General features: G+C 48.3%; 1 protein-coding gene across 5 annotated transcripts in view; it reads left to right on the top strand.

Moving 5' to 3' along the window:
- IL11RA (interleukin 11 receptor subunit alpha) overlaps positions 1 to 20,951 on the top strand; it is a 213,091-nt gene that overhangs the window by 145,519 nt on the left and 46,621 nt on the right. For all 5 annotated transcript variants that reach the window (XM_068252951.1, XM_068252958.1, XM_068252942.1 and 2 more), the window contains exons 2-5: positions 320 to 410; positions 510 to 570; positions 6,619 to 6,785; positions 10,775 to 10,889. In XM_068252951.1, coding sequence (XP_068109052.1) covers positions 320 to 410; positions 510 to 570; positions 6,619 to 6,785; positions 10,775 to 10,889 — 434 coding nt within the window. The remainder of the gene's footprint in view (positions 1 to 319; positions 411 to 509; positions 571 to 6,618; positions 6,786 to 10,774; positions 10,890 to 20,951) is intronic.

The following is a 20,951-nucleotide window of genomic DNA, read 5'->3' as shown; positions in this document are numbered from 1 at the left end:
GTAACTGCTTGCTGAGCACACAGCTCAACAGTCCATGGAAAAGAGGCCTAACTGTGCCCTCGCAGCCAATTGTGCTCAAGGCGGCAGCCTGGAGTGTCTTTGGCAAAAAACACCTCTGGCCCTGGAACCTGCAAAACTTAGGTTTGTCAGTATTCAAAGGGATGACTTTGAAACACTGATCTATTAGCTCGGACCTCTGGTGCTGATGTTTCAAGGAATTGCGTTATTGTTACGGTATAATGAAATGATCAGGAACATTGTGTATCCAGCTGTTGTGTAACATGTGGTCAGTGACCGTGCGATCTTTGTGTTTCCGCAGATGACCAGTACGGCATCATGTCTTAGTTGGGTGATTGTCCTTGCGGCTGCGCTCGCGGTCTCGGTGTCGTCACATGCATGGGAGGAGGACGGTAAGTACTCAGGAAAACACACCTTCCTATTTGTATTAATAAATGCATTGTTAGGAAGCACAAAATAAAAAAGTAATGATTTTACAAAATCTGTTCCAGGTGTTGTTTTTGGCAAGATCGGTGACACGATTACATTAAAGTGTGACGGCCATGATGAGAGGTAAGTCACTGAAACTGACTTGAGTTTCTTCTGTTGACCATCCTCTGTGTATCCCTCCATGTTGACCATCCTCTGTGTATCCCTCCATGCTGACCATCCTCTGTGTATCCCTTCATGCTGACCATCCTCTGTGTATCCCTCCATGCTGACCGTCCCCTGTGTATCCTCCATGCTGACCATCCTCTGTGTATCCCTCCATGCTGACCGTCCTCTGTGTATCCCTCCATGCTGACCATCCTCTGTGTATCCTCCATGCTGACCATCCTCTGTGTATCCTCCATGCTGACCATCCTCTGTGTATCCCTCCATGCTGACCATCCTCTGTGTATCCCTTCATGCTGACCATCCTCTGTGTATCCTCCATGCTGACTGTCCTCTGTGTATCCTCCATGCTGACTGTCCTCTGTGTATCCCTCCATGCTGACCATCCTCCGTGTATCCTCTATGCTGAACATCCTCTGTGTATCCTCCATGCTGACCATCCTCTGTGTATCCTCCATGCTGACCATCCTCTGTGTATCCTCCATGCTGACCATCCTCTGTGTATCCTCCATGCTGACCGTCCTCTGTGTATCCTCCATGCTGACCGTCCTCTGTGTATCCCTCCATGCTGACCATCCTCTGTGTATCCTCCATGCTGACCGTCCCCTGTGTATCCCTCCATGCTGACCGTCCTCTGTGTATCCTCCATGCTGACCGTCCCCTGTGTATCCTCCATGCTGACCGTCCCCTGTGTATCCTACATGCTGATCGTCCTCTGTGTATCCTCCATGCTGACCGTCCTCTGTGTATCCTCCATGCTGACCGTCCTCTGTGTATCCTCCATGCTGACCGTCCCCTGTGTATCCTCCATGCTGACCGTCCTCTGTGTATCCTCCATGCTGACTGTCCCCTGTGTATCCTCCATGCTGACCGTCCTCTGTGTATCCTCCATGCTGACCGTCCTCTGTGTATCCTCCATGCTGACCGTCCTCTGTGTATCTTCCATGCTGACCGTCCTCTGTGTATCTTCCATGCTGACTGTCCTCTGTGTATCCTCCATGCTGACTGTCCTCTGTGTATCCTCCATGCTGACTGTCCTCTGTGTATCCTCCATGCTGACCATCCTCTGTGTACCCTCCATGCTGACCGTCCCCTGTGTATCCTCCATGCTGACCATCCTCTGTGTATCCTCCATGCTGACCATCCTCTGTGTATCCTCCATGCTGACCATCCTCTGTGTATCCTCCATGCTGACCATCCTCTGTGTATCCTCCATGCTGACCGTCCCCTGTGTATCCTCCATGCTTACCGTCCCCTGTGTATCCTACATGCTCATCGTCCTCTGTGTATCCTCCATGCTGACTGTCCTCTGTGTATCCTCCATGCTGACTGTCCTCTGTGTATCCTCCATGCTGACTGTCCTCTGTGTATCCTCCATGCTGACCATCCTCTGTGTATCCTCCATGCTGACCATCCTCTGTGTATCCTCCATGCTGACCGTCCCCTGTGTATCCTACATGCTGACCGTCCCCTGTGTATCCTACCTGCTGATGGTCCTCTGTGTATCCTCCATGCTGTCCGTCCTCTGTGTATCCTGCATGCTGTCCGTCCTCTGTGTATCCTCCATGCTGACCGTCCTCTGTGTATCCTCCATGCTGTCCGTCCTCTGTGTATCCTCTATGCTGACCGTCCCCTGGGTAACCTCCATGCTGACCGTCCCCTATGTATCCTACATGCTGACCGTCCTCTGTGTATCCTCCATGCTGACCGTCCTCTGTGTATCCTCCATGCTGACTGTCCTCTGTGTATCCTCCATGCTGACAGTCCTCTGTGTATCCTTCATGCTGACCGTCATCTGTGTATTCTCCATGCTGTCCGTCCTCTGTGTATCCTCCATGCTGACCGTCCTCTGTGTATCCTCCATGCTGACTGTCCTCTGTGTATCCTCCATGCTGACAGTCCTCTGTGTATCCTCCATGCTGTCCGTCCTCTGTGTAACCTCCATGCTGACCATCCTCTGTGTACCCTCCATGCTGACCGTCCTCTGTGTATCCTCCATGCTGACCGTCCTCTGTGTATCCTCCATGCTGACCATCCTCTGTGTATCCTCCATGCTGACCGTCCCCTGTGTATCCTACATGCTGACCGTCCCCTGTGTATCCTACCTGCTGATGGTCCTCTGTGTATCCTCCATGCTGTCCGTCCTCTGTGTATCCTCCATGCTGTCCGTCCTCTGTGTATCCTCCATGCTGTCCGTCCTCTGTGTATCCTCCATGCTGTCCGTCCTCTGTGTATCCTCCATGCTGACCATCCTCTGTGTACCCTCCATGCTGACCGTCCTCTGTGTATCCTCCATGCTGACCGTCCTCTGTGTATCCTCCATGCTGACCATCCTCTGTGTATCCTCCATGCTGACCGTCCCCTGTGTATCCTACATGCTGACCGTCCCCTGTGTATCCTACCTGCTGATGGTCCTCTGTGTATCCTCCATGCTGTCCGTCCTCTGTGTATCCTCCATGCTGTCCGTCCTCTGTGTATCCTCCATGCTGTCCGTCCTCTGTGTATCCTCCATGCTGTCCGTCCTCTGTGTATCCTCCATGCTGACCGTCCTCTGTGTATCCTCCATGCTGTCCGTCCTCTGTGTATCCTCTATGCTGACCGTCCCCTGGGTAACCTCCATGCTGACCGTCCCCTGTGTATCCTACATGCTGACCGTCCTCTGTGTATCCTCCATGCTGACCGTCCTCTGTGTATCCTCCATGCTGACTGTCCTCTGTGTATACTCCATGCTGACAGTCCTCTGTGTATCCTCCATGCTGACCGTCATCTGTGTATTCTCCATGCTGTCCGTCCTCTGTGTATCCTCCATGCTGTCCGTCCTCTGTGTATCCTCCATGCTGACCGTCCTCTGTGTATCCTCCATGCTGTCCGTCCTCTGTGTATCCTCTATGCTGACCGTCCCCTGGGTAACCTCCATGCTGACCGTCCCCTATGTATCCTACATGCTGACCGTCCTCTGTGTATCCTCCATGCTGACCGTCCTCTGTGTATCCTCCATGCTGACTGTCCTCTGTGTATCCTCCATGCTGACAGTCCTCTGTGTATCCTTCATGCTGACCGTCATCTGTGTATTCTCCATGCTGTCCGTCCTCTGTGTATCCTCCATGCTGACCGTCCTCTGTGTATCCTCCATGCTGACTGTCCTCTGTGTATCCTCCATGCTGACAGTCCTCTGTGTATCCTCCATGCTGTCCGTCCTCTGTGTAACCTCCATGCTGACCATCCTCTGTGTACCCTCCATGCTGACCGTCCTCTGTGTATCCTCCATGCTGACCGTCCTCTGTGTATCCTCCATGCTGACCATCCTCTGTGTATCCTCCATGCTGACCGTCCCCTGTGTATCCTACATGCTGACCGTCCCCTGTGTATCCTACCTGCTGATGGTCCTCTGTGTATCCTCCATGCTGTCCGTCCTCTGTGTATCCTCCATGCTGTCCGTCCTCTGTGTATCCTCCATGCTGTCCGTCCTCTGTGTATCCTCCATGCTGACCGTCCTCTGTGTATCCTCCATGCTGTCCGTCCTCTGTGTATCCTCTATGCTGACCGTCCCCTGGGTAACCTCCATGCTGACCGTCCCCTGTGTATCCTACATGCTGACCGTCCTCTGTGTATCCTCCATGCTGACCGTCCTCTGTGTATCCTCCATGCTGACTGTCCTCTGTGTATACTCCATGCTGACAGTCCTCTGTGTATCCTCCATGCTGACCGTCATCTGTGTATTCTCCATGCTGTCCGTCCTCTGTGTATCCTCCATGCTGACCGTCCTCTGTGTATCCTCCATGCTGACTGTCCTCTGTGTATCCTCCATGCTGACTGTCCTCTGTGTATCCTCCATGCTGACAGTCCTCTGTGTATCCTCCATGCTGTCCTTCCTCTGTGTACCCTCCATGCTGACCGTCCTCTGTGTATCCTCCATGCTGACCGTCCTCTGTGTATCCTCCATGCTGACCGTCCTCTGTGTATCCTCCATGCTGACCATCCCCTGTGTATCCTCCATGCTGACCGTCCCCTGTGTACCCTCCATGCTGACCGTCCCCTGTGTACCCTCCATGCTGACCATCCCCTTTGTACCCTCCATGCTGACCATCCCCTTTGTACCCTCCATGCTGACCGTCCCCTGTGTATCCTTTATGCTGACCGTCCTCTGTGTATCCTCCATGCTGACCGTCCTCTGTGTATCCTTCATGCTGACCGTCCTCTGTGTATCCTCCATGCTGACCGTCCCCTGTGTATCCTCCATGCTCCTCTGTGTATCCTTCATGCTGACCATCCTCTGTGTATTCCTCCATGCTGACCATCCTCTGTGTATCCTCCATGCTCCTCTGTGTATTCCTCCATGCTCCTCTGTGTATTCCTCCATGCTCCTCTGTGTATCCCTCCATGCTCCTCTGTGTATCCTCCATGCTGACATCCTCTGTGTATCCTCCATGCTCCTCTGTGTATTCCTCCATGCTCCTCTGTGTATTCCTCCATGCTCCTCTGTGTATTCCTCCATGCTCCTCTGTGTATTCCTCCATGCTCCTCTGTGTATCCCTCCATGCTCCTCTGTGTATCCCTCCATGCTCCTCTATGTATCCCTCCATGCTCCTCTGTGTATCCCTCCATGCTCCTCTGTGTATCCCTCCATGCTCCTCTGTGTATCCCTCCATGCTCCTCTGTGTATCCCTCCATGCTCCTCTGTGTATCCTCCATGCTCCTTTGTGTATCCTCCATGCTCCTTTGTGTATCCTCCATGCTCCTCTGTGTATCCTCCATGCTCCTCTGTGTATCCTCCATGCTCCTCTGTGTATCCCTCCATGCTCCTCTGTGTATCCTCCATGCTCCTTTGTGTATCCTCCATGCTCCTCTGTGTATCCTCCAATCTTATCTGTATCCTCCATGCTGACCGTCCTCTGTGTATCCTGCATGCTCCTCTGTGTATCCCTCCATGCTCCTCTGTGTATCCCTCCATGCTCCTCTGTGTATCCCTCCATGCTCCTCTGTGTATCCCTCCATGCTCCTCTGTGTATCCCTCCATGCTCCTCTGTGTATCCCTCCATGCTCCTCTGTGTATCCCTCCATGCTCCTCTGTGTATCCCTCCATGCTCCTCTGTGTATCCCTCCATGCTCCTCTGTGTATCCCTCCATGCTCCTCTGTGTATCCCTCCATGCTGATCGTCCTCTGTGTATCCTCCATGCTCCTCTGTGTATTCCTCCATGCTCCTCTGTGTATTCCTCCATGCTCCTCTGTGTATCCCTCCATGCTCCTCTGTGTATCCCTACATGCTCCTCTGTGTATCCCTACATGCTCCTCTGTGTATCCTCCATGCTCCTCTGTGTATCCCTCCATGCTCCTCTGTGTATCCTCAATGCTTCTCTGTGTATCCTCCATGCTGATCGTCCTCTGTGTATCCTCCATGCTGACTGTCCTCTGTGTATCCTCCATGCTGACTGTCCTCTGTGTATCCTCCATGCTGACTGTCCCCTGTGTATCCTACATGCTGACCATCCTCTGTGTATCTTCCATGCTGACCGTCCCCTGTGTATCCTCCATGCTGACCGTCCCCTGTGTATCCTCCATGCTGTCCGTCCTCTGTGTATCCTCCATGCTGACTGTCCCCTGTGTATCCTTCATGCTGACCGTCCTCTGTGTATCTTCCATGCTGACCGTCCTCTGTGTATCCTCCATGCTGACTGTCCTCGGTATACCCCTCCATGCTCCTCTGTTTCCTCCATGCTCCTCTGTGTATCCCTCCATGCTCCTCTGTATCCTCCATGCTCCTCTGTGTATCCCTCCATGCTCCTCTGTATCCTCCATGCTCCTCTGTATCCTCCATGCTCCTCTGTGTATCCCTCCATGCTCCTCTGTATCCTCCATGCTCCTCTGTGTATCCCTCCATGCTCCTCTGTATCCTCCATGCTCCTCTGTATCCTCCATGCTCCTCTGTGTATCCCTCCATGCTCCTCTGTATCCCTTCATGCTCCTCTGTGTATCCTCCATGCTGACCGCCCTCTGTGTATCCACAGCTTGGTATCTCAGTGGAGATATAATGGTTCCCTGGAGATCCCATGGAGCTTTCTCACCAACCAGCGACACCTGCAGCTACTCGACCTCCATCCCTCGGTGATGGGTAACTACACCTGCCACGACCAGTCGGGGGAGCTGCTGAGCTCTGTGCAGCTCCGTGTGGGATGTAAGTAGATTCTGCAGCACTACATTCGTTTTTCAGATCTCGTTTCTTCCATACATTTGCAATAAGTTATCATAACATTTTCATTGGCTTGAAATTCTTTCATTTTAGTGTCAGTCCAGCTGGGAGGTGTGGCTTTAGGCGTTAGGGCGGTCACTCTTCCCACTGCATGCCCATGTGACTGAACGTAGATTGGTACAGACAGAAGCGGCGTGAGCAGGCAGAAGTTGGTTGCTTGAGGAGACTTCTTTGTATAAAGCCTACGAGGGCGCAGGGGAAGCGTTAAACCCGAAATATTGTATTTCTGCCTCCAGAGAAACGTGTAAAAGCGCATAATAAACACATGCGTTTGTGTGCGCTTTAGTGTGCGTTTGAGTGCGTTGTGGTGCGCACAAAAAGCATGTTTTGCTTATTGTAGCAGTTGCCAATAAAGCTTTGTTTTGAAAATATATTTTTTTTATTCAATTGCAAGTGCAAGAAACGCATGCACTTCTATGCGTTTCTATGCGCTAAAGAAAAAAGCGCACCCATTCACTTGCGTTGATGTGCGCTTTACAGCTCGCCGCACAGAAATGCAGCAACACTATGTTTTTGTAACGCCGCTCAGCGCAGCGCATAGATGTGAACGAGGCGCATTTAATTACATGGGAAAATCAATATCACAGGGCAATGCGCTGTGAAAAGCAGGGCTGTGGAGTCGGTACAAAAATGTTCCGACTCCAACTCTGACTCCGGGTGCCCAAAATTGCCCCGACTCCTCGACTCCGACTCCAACTCCGGCTCCACAGCCCTGGTGAAAAGTGCACAAAAACGTCCCTAGTGTGACGAGACCTAAGGACTGATGCACACTTAGGGCGATTCTGAGCGCTTTTCAGATCGCCAGCGCTTTGAAAAGCGCTTAGCTCCTGAAACCCTATGAGGGTGTTCCTCAGCAGCGTTGTGATTTTTCTAAAATCAGCATTTTTCAGAGCGATTCAGCTTGAGTGAATGATCAAAAATGCTCATACATACAAAAATCACTATCGCAAATCGCTTAGCTGTAGTGATTGCAATAGCGATTTTGGTGAGTACTAGCCCTGAATCAGGGAGAGAGAAGGGGCAAACATTGACTAAAATCATTTTATAAGTGGACATTGTAAAACCTAATCTATCTACTCCTAGATTAGGTAATCTAAAGGTGGCCATACACTGGTCGATTTGCCATCAGATTCGACCAACAGATAGATCCCTCTCTGATCGAATCTGATCAGAGAGGGATCGTATGGCCACATTTACTGCAAACAGATTGTGAACCGATTTCAGCCTGAAACCGTTAACAATCTGTGGTGGAGGTGGTGCTGCCGCCGCTCCCCCCCCCCCCCCCCCCCCCCCGCGTACATTACCTGCTCCGCCAGCGCGAGTCCCCACTGTCACTGCTGTCTTCTCCGCTCTGGTCTGGTCTGGTCTCCGGCATGCTACACTTCTTCCTGTCCGTCGGGAAGTTTAAACTGTAGAGCGCCCTCTACTGTTTAGTGAAGTGAAGTGAAGCATGCCGGAGACCAGACCAGAGCGGAGAAGACAGCAGAGACCAGGGGACTCGCGCCGGCCGGAACAGGTAATGTATACCTGCTGTATTGCGTCGGGCATTTGAACGCCGCTATCGATGCACTCCCGCCCCGCTGGTGATCGAGAAAAATCTTCCGCACGGAGGGATCGACGGGAACGATCGATTTCGGACGGAAATCGATCGTTCTGTCAGCGGTGTGCGCGGTGACTTCACAGCCGATTCGATCACTGCGTATATCGGCGGGAAAATCGTTAGTTGTATGGGCCCCTTAAGGGGACAAGAATGCCCCTGGGTGTGTGGTGGTGTTTGTTGTTCCTCTTTAACGCTCATAGGCCCATATGCAATTCAGTTTTTAACCTGAGTTTTCTCTTAGGAGATATTTTCAAACTTGTCAATAAAATGCCCTTGAAACCACCAGCAAGCAAACAATTTTTACCTACTTTTTGGTACTTTTTCCATTATAAAGTTGTGAAAAGTTATTCTAAATCGAAGAAGAAAAATGATCCCCTAGGAGAAAACTCAGGAGAAAGAGCTAATTGCATATGGGCCATAGTGTGTGAAATATGCATGATTCATTTTTTATAAGTTTTTGGTTACAGAATTCAGGATCTTGAGATTTTTTATATTCTACCACAAAAAAAAAAAGACACACAGCAATTCTTCCTTAGCTTTCGCAAGAGCGTGGCGCGGTCGGCCTGCGCAGGGTTAGAACCTCTCGAGGATAATTGGAGGGTAATTTGCAGTGTTTACGTAAATGCGAGGAAGGCCGAGCTCTGTCTATGGCCTCGTGTCAGAGCAGAGTAGTCCTGAAAGCCGTGTAACGGGGGCCGTTTGTGTGACTCAGCGCCCAGTCATCGCACGCCGAGCTAGAAACATGACACCACGCTGCCGGCTTTCAGCGCACATTTCCCAGCTATAAACACTTCCCGTCCATCGTCTTTCATGGCCCGCATTACCCAGAATCCCCCCGCTGGCCGATAACAGAGGAGCCGAGACTTGTGTGTCCACCTGCTGGCATTTGTCACTTGTCACATTGTGCAAACCGCTAAGAAATATCACAGCGTTCTACAAAAGAGCATCTGCCTCACGCTCTAGTAAATAAAGACTTCAAAGCTTCCGTCCAACCAGAAGGGAGACGTCGGTTCTTTGTGAATGAAGAATGGATAACGCAAATGTAACGTCAAATAAAGAGTCCAGCTATCGTAGAGCAAAGTGACAGCGATAACGGGACAGTCTGTCTAGCTGACCTGAGCACAGAACTTGCTTTCTGTTCTAAAAGATACACAACAGCATCGTTTTAGCCGTGTGCTGCACCCGGCTAGTTTTGGTGCGCACCCGGCTGTCATCAGCTCACCTCCTTATCTGCTATAAGCAGAATTGTGCAGAGAAGCGCCACCCTGCATTCTCTCATCTCGGCCCGCCCGGCTACTTTTTCATGCCACCCGGCTGGAAAAAAAAATTCTGGGGAGAACACTGAGCATAATAAGCTTTGAAGAATAACATTTCTTTGTTACAGCTGATACAAATCCTGCAATAAATCTGCAGTTTGTCTACTTCCTGCTTTCATGGAAGCAGACGTAGGGGTAACATTCTCTTTTTACAAAGTAGCTGCTCTGCCAAGGCAGCCAGCTGACACAGCTGAGGGATCTAATTACACTGGTGATTAGTCTTAGATGAGGGGGGATTAGACAGACTAAACTCTCTAAATACATACAGGGTGCCTTTCTCTCTGTTTTCCTGCTGTCCTGTGCAAGAGTTCAGCTCCACTTTAATCGAAGTTTTTTTTGCCAGTTTCACCTCCAGGCTACGAAAAAATCTCTGTAATTCTGATTTCCTGTAGTTTCACTGGTTACCCCGCTTGTGTGACTGACAACTGAAAGGTGGCCGTGCATTTAGCAATGTATGGGCAGATCTCTCTCTGATCTAATCAGAGATCTGTTGACTGCATATACACCGCAGACTGTTTCCCGATACATTTAAGCATGAAATCTCTCAGGAATCGGTCTAGCGCCGCCTGCCCAGCCGTTGTCCCGCCCCCAAGTGTCCCCGAGGTGCTTGTGCTGTGTTTATTCCCACCTGTCCTGCTGGCACATTACCGTGTGTGCTGCACCATGGGGCGAGCGTGCGATGTGACATGTGCTCCCTGCGTCACATGGTACAGGCACTCAGTAACGGGGTGACAACAGATGACGCCAGGAGTTGTGATAGCTGGGCAGGTGAGAATTTACACTGCACGGGGGGGGGGGGTTATTTTATAAGTATCGCACGTCGTACTGCCGCGCACATGATTGAGCACTTTCGACTGAGATTTTCCAGAATATGTCCGCTCAATGCATTTGACCAATTTTGAACTAGAAGCAATCAATCGATTCATCCATTGGACAGACTGTTACAAATTGTAATTTGGTACTTCATCTCCCTGAATTCTCTCTTATTTTTACAACAGATCCTCCTGGAATTCCCTTTGCCACCTGCAGAGCTTCCGATTATCACAACTTCTCCTGCTCCTGGAGGCCCAGCGTGGAGACCTTGCTGCCGGCTCGCTACATCGCCTCCTACTGGTAAGATGATTTATGCAGATGCACCAACTAACCCCTCCCTGCTCCTTCAACTAATCCCTCCCAGCTCCTTCAACTAACTCCTCCCAGCTCCTTCAACTAACCCCTCCGAGCTCCTTCAACTAACCCCTCCCAGATCCTTCAACTAACCCCTCTCTGCTCCGTCAACTAACCCCTCCCTGCTCCTTCAACTAAGCCCTACCAGCTCCTTCAACTAACCCCTTCCTGCTCCTTCAACTAACCCCTCCCAGCTCCTTCAACTAACCCCTCCCTGCTCCTTCAACTAACCCCTCTCTGCTCCATCAACTAACCCCTCCCTGCTCCTTCAACTAAGCCCTACCAGCTCCTTCAACTAACCCCTTCCTGCTCCTTCAACTAACTCCTCCCTGCTCCTTCAACTAACCCCTCCCTGCTCCTTCAACTAACCCCTCCCAGCTCCTTCAACTAACTCCTCCCTGCTCCTTCAACTAACCCCTCCCAGCTCCTTCAACTAAGCCCTACCAGCTCCTTCAACTAACCCCTCCTTGCTCCTTCAACTAACCCCTCCCAGCTCCTTCTAACTCCTCCCAGCTCCTTCCCATAGAAGTGAGCGTTCTTGTGAGTCAGATTCTAGCCTGGTGATGTTAGATGATTCTTGTTCTGCGATTCTGAGGATAATGGTGTGCCAGGGTTGTCTGATTAGACTTGGAGGTGACCTAATAGACCTTTGTAAATACATCCAAGGGCAATATAAAAGTGTGGCCGACGAGCTTTATCTATAGGTCTGTACAAAAGGGCATGAACTGCGTATGGGGGAGAGGAGAAAAGGATTTATTACAGTAAGTGTAGTTAAAGAGGCCCTGTAGTGACATATAGTAGAATGCAGTAAATTAATCAGGATGCCCAGTTTAGAGTACTTTTCCTGGTTTCAGCATTAGAAACATTCATGCTATCTATGTATTGCTGTATATTAAATGTAGCCTCGCCCCCCAGTGATGCTTAGCCTAGGCTGTATAGTTATGCGGAATACTCCCCCTCAGATCATTCTGGGAGACCAGGTATTATTATGACTGACTTCAGAATTCTCAGAAATAAACATTCAGCAGAGCTGCACCTGACAGGATTGTGATACATTTCAGAATTTAAATCGCGAAGAGGGAAAAATGGGGAAACCCTGACTAAATAAATTATAAATTAATACTGTAAAAAGATATGTAATGTTATGCATTACATTATTTTCACTACAGGTTCTCTTTGGAGTATCTCACACTGCAGGAAGTAGTTACAGTAAATGCTCCTCTTGCTTTATAGTAGGATTCATGTGTGCTGCAGTAACACACTACAGAATGTAACCTTGTGTACTTCTGTCATCAACATTACTTATTATTATTTAATCTGATATGATTATGGCCTCTCACATGGGGCCCCTTCATTTATTCTGCACCGGGGCCCGCTGTTGGATTTGTCTGCCACTGAATAAGAGACCCTCGCAGTGCATTTGAGCAGCTTAGTGAAAAGCCTTTTCATCTGTTTCCTCATCTCTGCTATATGTAGGTAGAAAAAAACAGTCTTGTAAAAGTAAAACTTTTTAATGGCTAACTGATAAAATTAAATAATGCAAGCTTTCTGGGATCTAGTCCCCTTCTTCAGCCATATTTCCAGATGTTAGCACAAGCTTTCTGGGATCTAGTCCCCTTCTTCAGCCATATTTCCAGATGTTAGCACAAGCTTTCTGGGATCTAGTCCCCTTCTTCAGCCATATTTCCAGATGTTAGCACAAGCTTTCTGGGATCTAGTCCCCTTCTTCAGCCATATTTCCAGATGTTAGCACAAGCTTTCTGGGATCTAGTCCCCTTCTTCAGCCATATTTCCAGATGTTAGCACAAGCTTTCTGGGATCTAGTCCCCTTCTTCAGGCATATTTCTAGATGTTAGCACAAGCTTTCTGGGATCTAGTCCCCTTCTTCAGCCATATTTCCAGATGTTAGCACAAGCTTTCTGGGATCTAGCCCCCTTCTTCAGCCATATTTCCAGATGTTAGCACAAGCTTTCTGGGATCTAGTCCCCTTCTTCAGCCATATTTCCAGATGTTAGCACAAGCTTTCTGGGATCTAGTCCCCTTCTTCAGCCATATTTCCAGATGTTAGCACAAGCTTTCTGGGATCTAGTCCCCTTCTTCAGCCATATTTCCAGATGTTAGCACAAGCTTTCTGGGATCTAGTCCCCTTCTTCAGCCATATTTCCAGATGTTAGCACAAGCTTTCTGGGATCTAGTCCCCTTCTTCAGCCATATTTCCAGATGTTAGCACAAGCTTTCTGGGATCTAGTCCCCTTCTTCAGGCATATTTCTAGATGTTAGCACAAGCTTTCTGGGATCTAGTCCCCTTCTTCAGCCATATTTCCAGATGTTAGCACAAGCTTTCTGGGATCTAGCCCCCTTCTTCAGCCATATTTCCAGATGTTAGCACAAGCTTTCTGGGATCTAGTCCCCTTCTTCAGCCATATTTCCAGATGTTAGCACAAGCTTTCTGGGATCTAGTCCCCTTCTTCAGCCATATTTCCAGATGTTAGCACAAGCTTTCTGGGATCTAGTCCCCTTCTTCAGCCATATTTCCAGATGTTAGCACAAGCTTTCTGGGATCTAGTCCCCTTCTTCAGCCATATTTCCAGATGTTAGCACAAGCTTTCTGGGATCTAGTCCCCTTCTTCAGCCATATTTCCAGATGTTAGCACAAGCTTTCTGGGATCTAGTCCCCTTCTTCAGGCATATTTCTAGATGTTAGCACAAGCTTTCTGGGATCTAGTCCCCTTCTTCAGCCATATTTCCAGATGTTAGCACAAGCTTTCTGGGATCTAGCCCCCTTCTTCAGCCATATTTCCAGATGTTAGCACAAGCTTTCTGGGATCTAGTCCCCTTCTTCAGCCATATTTCCAGATGTTAGCACAAGCTTTCTGGGATCTAGTCCCCTTCTTCAGCCATATTTCCAGATGTTAGCACAAGCTTTCTGGGATCTAGTCCCCTTCTTCAGCCATATTTCCAGATGTTAGCACAAGCTTTCTGGGATCTAGTCCCCTTCTTCAGCCATATTTCCAGATGTTAGCACAAGCTTTCTGGGATCTAGTCCCCTTCTTCAGCCATATTTCTAGATGTTAGCACAAGCTTTCTGGGATCTAGTCCCCTTCTTCAGCCATATTTCCAGATGTTAGCACAAGCTTTCTGGGATCTAGTCCCCTTCTTCAGCCATATTTCCAGATGTTAGCACAAGCTTTCTGGGATCTAGTCCCCTTCTTCAGCCATATTTCCAGATGTTAGCACAAGCTTTCTGGGATCTAGTCCCCTTCTTCAGCCATATTTCCAGATGTTAGCACAAGCTTTCTGGGATCTAGTCCCCTTCTTCAGCCATATTTCCAGATGTTAGCACAAGCTTTCTGGGATCTAGTCCCCTTCTTCAGCCATATTTCCAGATGTTAGCACAAGCTTTCTGGGATCTAGTCCCCTTCTTCAGCCATATTTCCAGATGTTAGCACAAGCTTTCTGGGATCTAGTCCCCCTTCTTCAGGCATATTTCCAGATGTTAGCACAAGCTTTCTGGGATCTAGTCCCCTTCTTCAGCCATATTTCCAGATGTTAGCACAAGCTTTCTGGGATCTAGTCCCCTTCTTCAGGCATATTTCTAGATGTTAGCACAAGCTTTCTGGGATCTAGTCCCCTTCTTCAGGCATATTTCTAGATGTTAGCACAAGCTTTCTGGGATCTAGTCCCCTTCTTCAGGCATATTTCTAGATGTTAGCACAAGCTTTCTGGGATCTAGTCCCCTTCTTCAGCCATATTTCTAGATGTTAGCTGTAGTAAAACACTGATGCAGGGAAGCTGCATGTAGATGGCAGTTGTACTGGTTGCTGTTTAGCAGTTAGATGTCAGGTGATCAGCAGGCTGGTCATCATCTCTGCTATAAACAGTCCTCCGGTGTCTGGTTGAGCTGGTTTTTATTTTTTTTCTTGCATGAAGTTGAAACCATATAGGGCATATTAATATGAATTGTATTAGTGAATATTCAAGAGATATATGCTAATTTCACAGATGTATTTACTGATGTGCTGAGAAATACCTGACAAGTTCCTCTACACATAGAACTCTCCTCACCAGCTATGAGTGGTCTCTTCTACTGATTAGTAAACTAACTGCAGTGTGTGCTGATCTCTGCTGCCTCCAGTATGTGCAGTATAAGCTGTTACTCTGTGCCTGTACTGATAGTAAACTAGCTGCAGTGTGTGCTGATCCTTGCTACCCCCAATATGTACAGTATAAGCTGTTACTCTGTGCCTGTACTGACAGTAAACTAGCTGCAGTGTGTGCCGATCTCTGCCGCCTCCAGTATGTACAGTATAAGCTGTTACTCTGTGCCTGTACTGACAGTAAACTAGCTGCAGTGTGTGCCGATCTCTGCTGCCTCCAGTATGTACAGTATAAGCTGTTACTCTGTGTCTGTACTGATAGTAAACTAACTGCAGTGTGTGCCGATCTCTGCTGCCTCCAGTATGTACAGTATAACTTGTTACTCTGTGTCTGTACTGATAGTAAACTAGCTGCAGTGTGTGCTAATCTCTGCTGCCTCCAGTATGTACAATATAAGCTGTTACTCTGTGCCTGTACTGATAGTAAACTAGCTGCAGTGTGTGCTGATCCCTGCTACCCCCAGTATGTACAGTATAAGCTTTTACTCTGTGCCTGAACTGATAGAGAACTAGCTGCAGTGTGTGCTGATCTCTGCTACCGCTAGTATGTACAGTATAAGCTGTTACTCTGTGCCTGTACTTATAGTAAACCAGCTGTAGTGTGTGCTGATCTCTGCTGCCCCCAGTATGTACAGTATAAGCTATTACTCTGTTCCTGTACTGATAGTGAATTAGCTGCAGTGTGTGCTGATCTCTGCTACCTCCAGTATGTACAATATAAGCTGTTACTCTGTGCCTGTACTGATAGTAAACTAGCTGCAGTGTGTGCTGATTTCTACTGCCTCCAGTATGTACAGTATAAGCTGTTACTCTGTGCCTGTACTAATAGTAAACTAGCTGCAGTGTGTGCTGATCTCTGCTACCTCCAGTATGTACAGTATAAGCTGTTACTCTGTGCCTGTACTGATAGTAAACTAGCTGCAGTGTGTGCTGATTTCTACTGCCTCCAGTATGTACAGTATACGTTGCTACTCTGTGCCTGTACTTATAGTAAACCAGCTGTAGTGTGTGCTGATCTCTGCTGCCCCCAGTATGTACAGTATAAGCTGTTACTCTGTACCTGTACTGATAGTAAACTAGCTGCAGTGTGTGCTGATCGCTGCTACCTCCAGTATGTACAGTAAGCTGTTACTCTGTGCCTGTACTGATAATAAACTAGCTGCAGTGTGTGCTGATCCCTGCTCCCTCCAGTATGTACAGTATAAGCTGTTACTTTGTGCCTTTACTGATAATAAACTAGCTGCAGTGTGTGCTGATCTCTGCTACCACCAGTATGTACAATATAACCTGGTACTCTGTGCCTGTACTGATAGTAAACTAGCTGCAGTGTGTGCTGATCCCTGCTACCTCCACTATGTACAGTATATGCTGTTACTCTGTGCCTGTACTGATAGTAAACTAGCTGCAGTGTGTGCTGATCTCTGCTACCCCCAGTATGTACAGTATAAGCTGTTACTCTGTGCCTGTACTTATAGTAAACCAGCTGTAGTGTGTGCTGATCTCTGCTGCCCCCAGTATGTACAGTATAAGCTATTACTCTGTTCCTGTACTGATAGTGAATTAGCTGCAGTGTGTGCTGATCTCTGCTACCTCCAGTATGTACAGTATAAGCTGTTACTCTGTGCCTGTACTGATAGTAAACTAGCTGCAGTGTGTGCTGATTTCTACTGCCTCCAGTATGTACAGTATAAGCTGTTACGCTGTGCCTGTACTAATAGTAAACTAGCTGCAGTGTGTGCTGATCTCTGCTACCTCCAGTATGTACAGTATAAGCTGTTACTCTGTGCCTGTACTGATAGTAAACTAGCTGCAGTGTGTGCTGATTTCTACTGCCTCCAGTATGTACAGTATACGTTGCTACTCTGTGCCTGTACTTATAGTAAACCAGCTGTAGTGTGTGCTGATCTCTGCTGCCCCCAGTATGTACAGTATAAGCTGTTACTCTGTACCTGTACTGATAGTAAACTAGCTGCAGTGTGTGCTGATCGCTGCTACCTCCAGTATGTACAGTAAGCTGTTACTCTGTGCCTGTACTGATAGTAAACTAGCTGCAGTGTGTGCTGATCCCTGCTCCCTCCAGTATGTACAGTATAAGCTGTTACTTTGTGCCTTTACTGATAATAAACTAGCTGCAGTGTGTGCTGATCTCTGCTACCCCTAGTATGTACAGTATAAGCTATTACTCTGTGCCTGTACTGATAGTAAACTAGCTGCAGTGTGTGCTGATCTCTGCTACCTCCAGTATGTACAATATAAGCTGTTACTCTGTGCCTGTACTGATAGTAAACTAGCTGCAGTGTGTGCTGATTTCTACTGCCTCCAGTATGTACAGTATAAGCTGTAACTGAGCACAACAGCCTCCATTCAGCCGTACCTGGCAGCTCCCTCTTTTTAGCAGGAGCGGTCTTGGCTGTACACTGGAGCCATTCATATGGGAGATCGTACACGGACCACCTCCCCGAGAGCCTCTATACCAGGGAGGGCCACTCTGAACCTTATGAGATAATCAGATGGATGGCGTACTGATGTAGGGTTTGAGCCTTTGAGCAGGGTTCAAATCCCAGCTCACGCTAGTATGTAAGTAAAATACTAAGGAGTCTTTGGGCAAGGCTCCCTAATGATCCTGGTCAAGAGCCACCGAGAGCATGCCTGATTGATGATGCGACCAATGTCAAGTCAAAATTGGTCGCATGTATTGTTGATCAGACATGCTGGAAAATCCCAGCATGCGCTATTGGTAACGGCGTGTGATAATCTTAAACGACAAACGTGATGGACACCCCCAGATGCTGACTCCTCCTAATGTTTTATTCCCTCCCCCCTGTGCCTGTGCAGATATACTTTACCTGTGACTCTGCCCTCTAGTGTCCAGCACGGTGTCTACCATACGTACGCATACTGGCCCCATAGCATGTGGGGTGCGTGTGGCAAGCTATAACGCCAGCAACCACTAGGGGGCAGAATGAGGAAGTATGAGGACGGAGGTAGCACAGAGTGCGGCAGGCAGAGCTGGATTAAGATGTAATGGGGGCCTAGGTAAGGTAGTAGATTTGGGCCCCCCTTGGGGTCCTTTTGGTAAGCTGAGGAGTAGAGAGCTCAGAGAAGTTTGCAGGTAGCCCCTTGACACCCACTAGGCCCCAAGCACCTGCCTAGGTTGCCTGGTGGATGATCCTGCTCTGGTGGCAGGTAAAGTATAACTGCACAGGGGATTTGGGGTGGGCATATAAAACAATAGGGGCACAGCAGCCGGGGTCAGTAAGAGGCGCTGTGGCTGCATCACAAGGCCAATTCCCACCAGATTTCAATCGACCTGCAGTTCATGTCGGCCAACAGAGCTTTTTCCAAACAATTCGATCAGAGAGAGATCTGTTTCTTAGTCGATCGGCCGCCAAAAGATGTATGGGTACCTTAAAGTGGAACTCCAGTGAAAATAACGTAATGAAAAAAGTGCTTCATTTTTACCATAATTATGTATAAATGATTTAGTCAGTGTTTGCTCATTGTAAAATCTTTCCTCTCCCCGATTTACATTCTGACATTTATCACATGGTGACATCTTTACTGCTGGCAGGTGATGTCAGTGGAAGGAGATGCTGCTTGCTTTTTTGGCAGTTGTAAACAGCTGTTATTTCCCACAATGCAACAAGGCTCCCACAGTGTGTGATGTCACAACCATGGTCCTGACATCACACTGGGAGGGGTTTCACCACAATATCAGCCATACAGCGCCCCCTGATGATCCGTTGGAGGAAAGGAAAAGATTTCTCATAGGAAAAGGGGGTATCAGCTACTGATTGGGATGAAGTTCAATCTTCAAAATCCTTCACGGTTTTTCTTTAACGTCTCTTTTATGGACATTATGCCGTTTTTATTGAGCGATCAACTTTATGGGGTACCCGAAAAAAATCCAACAGGTTGTCATGTTTTTGCTACTGCTGTAGAAACCCAAATGTAAATTTGCATTGAATGTAAACGATCCCCCAGACTTCCAATAACATACACATTTTTGTATGTGGAAATTAAAAATAGCAGAAATTCAGACGTAGCGTAAACAAGCCCTGATTGTCCTGTCAGTTGTTGCTGTGAAGTAATGGCTGTTAGAAGTCTTGTTAGATGGAAGAGACCATGTGACAGAGAAGGATTTTTGACACAAAGCTCTGTATAGACTGATGATGATTTAGGCTGCTTACACACCAAGACGTTACAGGCGCACGTCAGTGCGCCTGTAACGCTCCCCCAACGCACAGCAATGTAACACAAGTGGGCTGTTCACACAGCCCACGTTGCGTTACATGTAACGCTGCACGTTCTCCGCAAAGTGCAGCACGCTACGGCGTTGGAGCGGCTATAGCCACGTTAGACTGTTTGCACATGCGCAGTGGGGGGCGGAGAGGAGGCGGGGAGAGCCAGCTACAGTAGCCGCGCACATGGCTACTTAATATTCACTGCACTGGCGGGCGCTGATTGGCCGGCGGGACCACGTGATGCGGAGTGTCTCGCTCCGCATCACGTGGACCCGCTGGCCAATCAGCGCCACTCTGGGAGACATTATAGCAGGGCCGGGCCGAGGCATAGGCTGGAGAGGCTCCAGCCTCAGGGCGCAGTGTAGGAGGGGGCGCAGAATTCATTCAGCTGTCATTCCTAATTGTGTTTGAAGCAGAAAGAAATAAGAAAAGGGGATACATGGCAGTGACTGCAAGCCAGATAACTAGAGATTAAGGTGTTGGGGAGGTTGTGGGCCCTGTGGCACCTATTAGTCTAATAGCAATCAGTGTGTGACAGCTGAGGTGGGAGGGATGGAGGGGCGCACTTTGGTGTCTCAGCCTTGGGTGCTGGAGGACCTTGTCCCGGCTCTGCATTATAGGAATCACTCTACCGTCGGCTCTTGCAGCACCATACGTTGTGTTAGGTGCACGTTATGCGACCTTAACGTAGCACCTAACGCAACGTCTTGGTGTGCAAGTAGCCTTAAAGCAGTGTTTCTCAACATTTTATTGGTATGTACCCCTTTTAAAACCCTGTACTCACCAAGTACCCCCTAGCATAGTAAACATTATCACAAGTACCCCTTGACAAATATATATTTAAAGCTAGCACATGATAATTGGTTCTAAACTATTTCCAAGCCTTTACTATTGCTTTTAAATAGCTAATACACTAATTTGGTGTTGTTTAAATAGGATTTATCATTTTCTACAACTCTAAATTTGTTATTCTTGGTTAAGTATATAAAGCCCGAGTACCCCCTGGAACCATCAGAAGTACCCCCTGGGGTATGCGTACCACATGTTGAGAACCTAGGCCTTAAAGGACAGCCGAGGTGACATGATGAGATAGACATGTGTATGTACAGTGTCTAGCACACAAATAACTGTGCTGTGTTCCTTTTTTTTCTTTCTCTGCCTGAAAGGGTTAAATATCAGGTATGCAAGTGGCTGACTCAGTGCTGACTCGAAGTGACAGGAAGTGACTACAATGTGACCATCACTGATAAGAAATTCCAACTATAAAACACGTTCCTAGCAGAAAATGGCTTCTGAGAGCAAGAAAGATATAAAAAAGGGAAATTTCTTATCAGTGAGGGTCACACTGTGGTCACTTCCTGTCTGAGTCAGGACTGAGTCAGCTACTTACATACCTGATATTTAACTCTTTCAGGCAGAGAAAGAAAAAAAGGAACACAGCATAGTTATTTGTGTGCTAGGCACTGTACATACCCATGTCTATCTCATCATGTCACATGTCACTTCGGGTATCCTGTAATGGTGACTATAAGGACAGAATAGCGGAATGTCACAGTGCCGGCCCTTTAAGTCCGTGGAGCGTCCGCTGCTCTGGTGAAACAGGTTTG

Source organism: Hyperolius riggenbachi, chromosome 1 (assembly GCF_040937935.1).
Source record: "Hyperolius riggenbachi isolate aHypRig1 chromosome 1, aHypRig1.pri, whole genome shotgun sequence".
NCBI classification, from domain to species: Eukaryota; Metazoa; Chordata; class Amphibia; order Anura; family Hyperoliidae; genus Hyperolius; species Hyperolius riggenbachi.
This window is presented reverse-complemented; position numbering and strand designations above follow the sequence as displayed.